Source organism: Pocillopora verrucosa, chromosome 4 (assembly GCF_036669915.1).
Source record: "Pocillopora verrucosa isolate sample1 chromosome 4, ASM3666991v2, whole genome shotgun sequence".
NCBI classification, from domain to species: Eukaryota; Metazoa; Cnidaria; class Anthozoa; order Scleractinia; family Pocilloporidae; genus Pocillopora; species Pocillopora verrucosa.
Genome location: NC_089315.1, coordinates 16140445 through 16150170, shown reverse-complemented (window position 1 = coordinate 16150170; position 9726 = coordinate 16140445). Strand labels below are relative to the sequence as shown.

At 39.7% G+C, this 9726-nt stretch overlaps 1 protein-coding gene across 1 annotated transcript; it reads right to left on the bottom strand.

Annotated features, from left to right (window-relative positions):
- Nucleotides 1-1126: 1126 nt before the first annotated feature.
- LOC136280313 (tetratricopeptide repeat protein 28-like) lies at nucleotides 1127-6612 on the bottom strand. The gene is made up of 3 exons (XM_066165327.1): nucleotides 6478-6612; nucleotides 2603-4530; nucleotides 1127-2097 (listed from the first exon to the last, which is right to left on the bottom strand). The coding sequence occupies exons 1-3, from the start codon at nucleotides 6610-6612 to the stop codon at nucleotides 2040-2042; spliced, it is 2121 nt and encodes a 706-aa protein (XP_066021424.1). The 3' UTR covers nucleotides 1127-2039.
- Nucleotides 6613-9726: the final 3114 nt, after the last annotated feature.

The following is a 9726-nucleotide window of genomic DNA, read 5'->3' as shown; positions in this document are numbered from 1 at the left end:
CTGCATTTGTCTTAACCAATCAGAACTGAGTAAATTTTTTCATGTATATTATTAGGAACAGTGATGAGCCACGATCTTGAAGTTGGGGCAAAATAGAGGAACTAAAAAAGTTCCCCCATAATCAAGTTGTATGGACCGAAAAAAGTAGTTAAAAAAATAAATTTTCTCTCTCTCTCTCTCTCCCCTCTCTCCCTCTCTCCTCTCTCCCCCCTCTATGGTCCCCCTCCTCTCTCCCCCTCTCCTCTCTGCATATCTCTCCCCCCTCTCTCTCCTCTCTCTCTCCCCGCTCGTCTAAGTAAGTTTATCTTTGTCTCTAATTACCTCAGACCCCCTCGCTCAATGGACCCTACGAAAATAAGCTACGCCTCTCGTTTTATCCCCAGAAAACTACCCCCCCTCGGAGAAAAAATCTCTCCCTAAAGGGGGGGAAGAAAAGAACTAAAAAAAGATCTCTTGTTCCTCTTCCCCCCTCTCTCTCCCCCTCTCTCTCCCTCCTTTCCCCCCCCTCATCAGTTTCTCTCTCCTCTCAACTCCCCTCCCAAAAAAATCTCTCCCTCTCTCTCTCTGCATCCTCCCCTCTCTCCTATCCTCTCCCCCCTCTCTCCCCCTCCTCTCCCCTCTCTCTTTCCCTCTCTCTCCCCCTCTCTTCCCCCTCTCTCCCCTCTCTCTCCCCTCTCTCCCCCCCCTCTCCTCTCTCCTCCTCTCTCTTAAGGTAAAGTAAGTTTCTTTTTGTTTCTAATTACTCAGACCACACAGACAATGGACCACGAAATAACTATGTGTGAGTTTATTTCAGAAAAATGAAAAATTTTTTTCCTGTCTTTTAACTAAACTTATGCGTTATTTTCGTTCTTTTTGAGGTTAAGGCTCTTTTTCTTTTACAAAAATGAAAACATCAGTTACATAGTGTCCTACCTCTACTCACCCAGCCGAAAAATCGCTCTTGCATGCATTGCATGCCTATGATTTTTACTGTTTGTCCAGTCCACTGTTTCTTTTTTTAACTTTGTTTGTTGCGATTATATTGAGCACTGTTTTTTTTTCTCTGCTATGTTTGGTACTTTGGTCAAGTTGAATCTTGCGCATAGCTCGTTCTCTCCTCCGATGAAATATTTCATTCAAATCTTGCACAATGCTTTTCTCGTCTCTGTTTGATTTCTAATTTAATATCTACCTTATTGTTTGTTTCAACTTAAATTTGTTTCCAATATTTGAATCTAGCCCTCTGTTCTTTTCCTTAAACCTTTAACTCCCATGAGTGACCAAGACAGAATTTCTCCTTACAATATCAACACAGAATCAAGCAGACAAGTGAGGAGAATAAAGAAGAAAACTCAATTAGAGAACTACAAGTTGATCCAATACCAAATTCTCCAAATTGAAATCATGAATATTTTATGGCAGACAATAGAGAGAATTACTAATGAGGTCTTGGGAGTTAAAGGGTTTATTCTGGCTGATTGTCACGTTCATATCCTACGAACTGTTTGCACCCTTCTGTTTGGCGTCAGTATCTCGCAACAATGTTTGATTTTTGTGGTAATTCTCAACCATTTCTCTCTTCTCTGTCTGATTTTTACATTACTACCTCCTCTTTTCTATTTGATTGTTTCTTCAGTATCTCGGATCTTTTTGTTCCATTTTCTATTAGTTTGTTATGTTATCATTTCCTGCACCTGTGAAAAGTCTTAATCACTCTAATAATCACGTGCGCGTACAGCGGGAGGATTGAAAACAGAATTATAATGATTTAAATCAAGGATAAACTTTGAGTTCTGACGAAACTTTGCCTCATTCTCACATTTTCATACATTAAGCTAATTTCCTGCGTTCAGTTTTCCCATCCCAATTTATTGTAGATCCCTATTGATAGTATACTTAATAGATCAAACGACTTAGTTGCAGGTTTCATTATCATCATCATCACAAAAGCACAAAAAATCTACTACTTGACTGAAAAAAAATTAAAAATGTCTTCGCAAAGTAATACCAGTGTCCATTGAACGACAATGTTTAGGAAGAAGAATCTTTGTGTAGGATCAGTAGTCACTCTGTTTCTTCTCCGCCTCGTTGTTGTCCTCCTCGAGTCCTTCTTTCCTGAAAAAAGCATTATAAATTTGTCACTATTTCAGCTTTAAAGTAAACGAAACAGATTTCCAATCAGAGAAATTACTTTCTTCTTCAATTCCATTGGCTATGATTGTCTAAACTTGTCAAACATACCATGCTTGATACGAAAGTGACTTTAAGATTGTCAATTTATTGTTATTTTTGTTGATTTTTCACAAATAAAGTTAATTTTTTCAGCTTCTCAAGTTACCTTCATCGTCATAACGTGTAGTATCGCATCGACTTTGACTAATTATTTCCGAGTATATTGCATACAAAAGAAATGCTAATTCAAAGCCAATTTTAGAAAGCCTTCTGTGAAAAAATTCTGGCTCCGAGCGCTAGATAAAATCAAGTTCTTTTTCCTGGCATTTTATGGATGAAAGACAAAGACAAAAAAAAAACAAAAAAATTACGGCAACTGAGTGAAGTGAATAAGTTAAGTGTGCTAATCGGTTTATCCTAGAAAATTGCTCATTCTAATCAGACTTACCCTTTTTTCATAAAATCAAATGTCACGTTATCCCCCATCAACACAAACGGAGCCCATTGGGAAGGTTTGGAAAATCCATTACTTCTCAACCATTGAACGGCCTGGTGAAGAGATTCACTGGCACTTTCTCCACGCACAAGGTGTTTATAGAAATGTTTCATGAGCTTCGCCGTTGCTTTGTCTTCTATAGCCCACGATGCTACCAACACTGAACGCGCACCAGATGCTAAGAATGCTCGAGCGACTCCAATAACTCCTTCTTTTTTAATCAATCCACGCCCACTGTGACAACAGCTGAGTACTACCAGTTTAGCTCGCACTTGAACTCCTTCAATGTCGGACATTGTCAGGAGGTAGTCTTCCTCTTGTGGAGTACTTTTAATAGTACATTGAGGAGAGAGGGCAATCTCTCCTCTTTCGGCATTTCCATGTGCGGCAAGATGTATCAGACTCACTGAAGGTATTGCTCGAAGAACCGCCTGCTTTGTTGCGCGACTTCCCAATATAGGCTGAACACCCAGCAGTTGACCAACCATCTCTGCTTCCTTACTTGCATAAAACAATGGTGTAATGTCAATAAGACGTCCATTATATTGCACTTTGCCAACCGTAGGATCACCCACAACCAGTCCGCCAGTTTGACTGTGATAGTCTGCTGGACACTGTTGAATGAGCCGGATAGTTGTCAGTGAAGGGACGATGCGTATTCTGTACTTCTCCGATAAATACTTGCCGGCTTGTTCATCGCGCAAGGCAGCAAATGGGACTCGGTACAAAAAACGATCCGGTACAATGATGATTTCAGGCTCTGTGAGTAAATCTACCACAGGTGCGACGGTCCATTCGTAGCACAAATGATGATTTCTTCCGTTATCTTTGGTTTCGTCACCTCGCAAATTTGCTTGGCTCTCTTTATGAAGAGATGTCGTCACGTTGTCATTCAGCGATCGGTCTTCGCAGTTCCCTTCGGGTAAAACACCAAAGCATTCGGCGCTCTTTTTGAAAACTCCCTCCACTTCGCAAACTTGCGCAGCAATAAGAGTGTCTATTTTCACTTCGTCTGTTCTTCGAAAGAAAATGTCTCCATTTGCTTTCAATACCCAGAGAAGAACTTGCCGATCTTCATACGAAATGTAAAAAAAAACACAGTTACTTTCTCTTCTCGCGATGTTTTCAATCCCGAACCATGATCGTGGATCAGCTGAGATGTGGCTTTTAGCGGAGTACTTGTCTGCCATGAGTTCTGCGAGGACTCTTGCTCGTCCCAGCTCCTCAACATAGAGAGCATTTCGAAAGTTTCCATTACGGCAAAGGAGGTGAGTGAGTAACTTGTAGGGAAAAGTGCCGTGTTTCTCTAACAGAGAAATTTCAAATCCACTGTTTCCTTTCTGGAGAGTTCTGATTTGTTCATATTTTTCAATACCTTGGAGAAGATATTCCATTGCCTCCACAACCTCGAACTGCGATATCTTTAACATTGAGATAAAGAGAAGACTTTGAAACTCAGCCATTTTGTGTCCAATTTCGCTGCTTATGGAACAAGCTTTCTGTAAATAATATGCTGCGTTATCATATTCACCAAACGATTGGGATAGACTTCCAACTTGTAGGTATAGTTGTACTTCGTGCATTCTATTGCCACATTCTCTGCTGATTGTAAGCGCCTTCTCACAAAGTTCTTTTGCCTTCTGACTGTCATTTACAGAATCAGAGACACTTGCCAAATTTACAATAGCCATTGCTTCCAGGTCTCTGTCACCAATTGCAATACTGACGCCAACTGCTTTGTCCAAATGTTCTTTAGCTTGCCGATTTTTATTAAGAATGTGGTACACCACTCCAAGTTTTAAGTATGCTGTACCTTCGCTTCTTCTGTCGCCAATATCTATCGCGATGGCAAGTGCTTTCTCGTAATATTCTTTAGCATTCTGATATTCGCCAAGGGAATGAAACACACTTCCGAGGTTCCCGTATGTTGTTCCTTCTCCTTTTCTGTCGCCAATTGCTATCGCGATGGCAAGTGCTTTCTCGTGATATTCTTTAGCATTCTGATATTCGCCAAGGCAATCAAACACAGTTCCGAGGTTCCCGTATGTTGTTCCTTCTCCATCTCTGTCGCCAATTTCTATCCTGATGGCAAGTGCTTTCTCGTAATATTCTTTAGCATTGTGATATTCGTCAAGGGAATTAAACACATTTCCGAGGTTCCCGTATGTTGTTCCTTCTCCTTTTCTGTCGCCAATTGCTATCGCGATGGCAAGTGCTTTCTCGTGATATTCTTTAGCATTCTGATATTCGCCAAGGCAATCAAACACAGTTCCGAGGTTCCCGTATGTTGTTCCTTCTCCATCTCTGTCGCCAATTTCTATCCTGATGGCAAGTGCTTTCTCGTAATATTCTTTAGCATTGTGATATTCGTCAAGGGAATTAAACACATTTCCGAGGTTCCCGTATGTTGTTCCTTCTCCTTTTCTGTCGCCAATTTCTATCGCGATGGCAAGTGCTTTCTCGTGATATTCTTTAGCATTCTGATATTCGCCAAGGGAATGAAACACACTTCCGAGGTTCCCGTATGTTCTTCCTTCTCCTTCTCTGTCGCCAATTTCTATCGCGATGGCAAGTGCTTTCTCGTGATATTCTTTAGCATTCTGATATTCGCAAAGGGAATTAAACACACTTCCGAGGTTCCCGTATGCTGTTCCTTCTCCTTTTCTGTCGCCAATTTCTATCGCGATGGCAAGTGCTTTCTCGTGATATTCTTTAGCATTCTGATATTCGCCAAGGGAATGAAACACATTTCCGAGGTTCCCGTATGTTGTTCCTTTTCCTTCTCTGTCGCCAATTGCTATCGTGATGGCAAGTGCTTTCTCGTGATATTCTTTAGCATTCTGATATTCGCCAAGGAAATGAAACACATTTCCGAGGTTCCCGTATCTTCTCCCTTCTCCTTCTCTGTCGCCAATTTCTATGGCGATGGCAAGTGCTTTCTCGTGATATTCTTTAGCATTCTGATATTCGCCAAGGGAATGAAACACTTTTCCGAGGTTTCCGTATCTTCTCCCTTCTCCTTCTCTGTCGCCAATTTCTATCGCGATGGCAAGTGCTTTCTCGTGATATTCTTTAGCATTCTGATATTCGCCAAGGGAATGAAACACACTTCCGAGGTTCCCGTATGTTGTTCCTTCTCCTTTTCTGTCGCCAATTTCTATCGCGATGGCAAGTGCTTTCTCGTGATATTCTTTAGCATTCTGATATTCGCCAAGGGAATGAAACACATTTCCGAGGTTCCCGTATGTTGTTCCTTCTCCTTTTCTGTCGCCAATTTCTATCGCGATGGCAAGTGCTTTCTCGTAATATTCTTTAGCATTCTGATATTCGCCAAGGGAATTAAACACACTTCCGAGGTTCCCGTATGTTGTTTCTTCTCCTTTTCTGTCGCCAATTTCTATCACGATGGCAAGTGCTTTCTCGTGATATTCTTTAGCATTCTGATATTCGCCAAGGGAATGAAACACATTTCCGAGGTTCCCGTATCTTCTCCCTTCTCCTTCTCTGTCGCCAATTTCTATCGCGATGGCAAGTGCTTTCTCGTAATATTCTTTAGCATTCTGATATTCGCCAAGGGAATGAAACACACTTCCGAGGTTCCCGTATGTTGTTCCTTCTCCTTTTCTGTCGCCAATTTCTATCGCGATGGCAAGTGCTTTCTCGTGATATTCTTTAGCATTCTGATATTCGCCAAGGGAATTAAACACAGTTCCGAGGTTCCCGTATGTTCTTCCTTCTCCTTCTCTGTCGCCAATTTCTATCGCGATGGCAAGTGCTTTCTCGTAATATTCTTTAGCATTCTGATATTCTCCAAGGCTAGTACAGACATTTCCGAGTCTTCCATGAGCCAGTGCTTCTTTTCTTTTGTGACCAATTGTTTTCATGATAGTGAGTGCGCCTTTAAGGAGTTGCTTTGCCTCTACAAACCGGTTTTGTGTGTTACATATGTCTCCTACTTCCATGATTAATGTCCAAGCATGGTTAAATTTGTCAAGAAGTTTGGTGGCATGTCTTTCTGCATCTGTGTAACCAGAGATGGCGTAGTACGCATTGAATAGTATATCGGAGATTTCAAGGTGATTACCAGAGTCAAGGTTGTGAAGAAGGATCACACATTCATTACATAACTCAGTCGCTCGTAGGCCACGATCAGTGTTCAGAAGAAATATGACGACGTTTAAACCTATCTGGACTGATTTTAGGATTTTTGCAGCGTCACTCGTAACGGTTCTCTCCTATTTGTTGACGTAAGAAAGAATCAGCGAAAAAAGGAAGCTTAAAAAAAAGTAACACTGAGAAATGTTCGAGTTTTTAAACATGACCAGGGAATTTTCCCAAAAGTTTGTACGTGAAACAAGATCAAGATCCTCACTCTGCTGCCCTTCAAAAACCAGGGACTAACTAAGCGCTGATTTCCGTTGTTATATGTTTCAAAATCGAGGCAAATCAATATATCTTGATCGATCTGGAGATATCCATCTACGTGACGCACAAGCGGCCCCAAGCTCCAGCTGTGAGATGATCATCTTGCGCAATAACAGTCGTGAATTACAAGAGTTTGTATGGGAATATTTACAACCGCTCCAAGGAATATAAAAATACGTTAAATTCTCAATAAAAATACCTCACCTTACTTCCACAACGTATCACTTGTTATCTTTACTTTGATGAAAAGAACCCATTTTAGTGAGTTGTTCATTTCGAGGTTTTCTTATGTAGGTAGAAAACCTCGAAATGGAAAACTCGCTAAAATGGGTTCTTTTCATCAAAGAAAGCGGTCAGATAACAAGCGATACGCTGTGGAAGTAAGTTGAGGTATTTTTATTGAGAGTTTGACGTATTTTTTTTAATTGCTTAGAGCGGTGGTAAATATTCTCCTACAAACTCTAATAATTCCGCTTTAACTGTTATTGCGCAAGATTATCATCTCACAGCTGGAGCTTGGGCCACCTGTGCATGACATAGATCTGGTTTCGATGCGTGGTGGAAAAATTTGATGGACATAAATCTAACAAAAAAAATCACATTCTACAACTAAACGAAGTATAAAACTGTTCAGTTGAGCCCAGATGAAGATATTTGTGCAAGATTCGTGTTGGTATTTCTAACCGTTTGTCCCACAGAGATCAAGCCAGCATGTCAGTCTTAGGAACTCGTTTAATTAATTTGAGATGAAGAAATTAGAACATGTAAGCGTTGCCAACGGTTAACTGCCCATCAATTATTTTGAAAAAACTATTTTTTGATTTAATACCAAATAAATTTGGGAAAAGAGCAAAAATTCTACCCAACGTATCAACCGCTCACAAAATGCTTGTTATTCAGACGAAGGAAAATCTTTCTTTTTCATTCAATTACGTACGCGTTACTTCAGTAACTGATATACCAACTTCTCCAAATTTTTTGTTTCGTAAAATAAAGTCAATTTCATTCATGAAAAATGAAACTAAGGTAGCAATACAAATGCAGAAATTAAAGAAAACGAACAGCTCACCTTTTCAAAACAGAACATGCCTTTTACATTGGTGCCTGATAGCGTGACTAATAAAAACAAAATTAAGAAAATGAAATGAATTGAGAATTTCCAAGGCAAACAAACGTAAATGCAAATAGCTGATGTAATAACAATTTACTCGCACGGTTGGTGAGAAGAAATCATAAGAATAAAAAAAAACACCTAAGATGGAAGAGATTGTTTCCTAAGTTGCCTATAAGATTCATTAAATAACATACAAGATCTTACATTATAAAATAATTCAAATAGTACGCGCGCTCTGATTGGCCATCAAACCATTTTACATAAGCGTATGTAAACACGGTTTTCGTTCCTCTTTCATTAGTTATTTTACTCGATAAGCTGGAAACCACTCCGCTTCGCGTCGTGGTTTCCTACACTTATCTCGTGTTCTCCCAACCTCCCGCGTGTTTACATCAGGCTATGTAAACACGGAAACCATTTTACATTTCTTCAATAGTTTTAATCATCACAGAAGTGATGAACTTGTTGTTTCTCCTTACAATATCAATATACAATATAGCATTGTGAGAGTAAACAGACTCATCATTCAGAGGGTGTTATCTCTATGAGTAGCAAGTTTCCATCCATGTTAACTCATAGTGTTTATGAAATAAATTTTTGGCCGTTCACTTTCAGTGAAATCTAAAATATCTTCGGATAGTTAGGAGACCAAAATCACAAAACTGATGTAATAAACTTTCTCTGCAAAGTAATAAAGAATGCGAAGAGCTACTGTAAGATTAAATAGGAAAATTATCGGTTAAAAAAGTAATCATTATAAACCTAATAAGGATGGAACCTGCATTGCAGCTAGCCCATAAGATATCTCAATAAATATTGGAGGTCACATATCGTTGATAAGAGTTTGGTGGATTTAATTTTGCTTTGCTCGATTTGTAAAGTTACAAGTTACAGAAGTGAGGAACATGTTGCTTCTCTTTCCACAATCAACATATTATTCAGTTAACAAGCGACGAGAATGCTTATCAGCTGATTGGTCAACAAATTTAGCTTTGGAAATACTTGAGTCGCACTGCAGATTTCAGCTTCTGTCAATCAAACGGTTTGGTGCGTGATGTCAGTCCCCAAAGTGCGATAGAGTTAACAATAGCACACTAATTAAAGGCCGGCCGAACTGTTCACAAAGCGTTTGCATATTCATGTGCGACGATATTTTTTATTTGACTCGATGTAAAAGTTCTTATTATGTTTAAACTTTCAAAAATGTACCGCCATTTCACAGCCATTACCGATTTCGTGCTTAAATAAGTAAATAAATGAGGCGAAACATTGTCATTGTTCATAGAGGCGGAACTTAGAGTAATTAATATGCACGCGCGAGGTTCAAAATGAACCAGTTCAACTCCCAAAGGCCCTTGGGACGGTGAAGAATCAAAGAGAGAAAATGAATGTTCCATAAATGCTGGATTTGATACTATTTCCAGACATCGGATTCCCTTCATATGTTGCATGAGCCCTTTATACTTTTTAAGAAAACATATCCATATGCAACCCAACGTGCTGATATCTTCATTTAGGAGAAATTCGGCCTGAAAGT

What these genes read in the sequence shown, in the direction of transcription:
- LOC136280313 (XM_066165327.1), bottom strand. Translation starts at nt 6,612, where the DNA reads ATGGAAGTAGGAGACATATGTAACACACAAAACCGGTTTGTAGAGGCA. An exon ending in CTCATGGAAGACTCGGAAAT is followed by an intron (nt 4,531 to 6,477) that starts GTCTGTACTAGC and finishes GGCGAATATCAG; the next exon opens with AATGCTAAAGAATATTACGA. An exon ending in TTTGATTTTATGAAAAAAGG is followed by an intron (nt 2,098 to 2,602) that starts GTAAGTCTGATT and finishes TGCTTTTTTCAG; the next exon opens with GAAAGAAGGACTCGAGGAGG.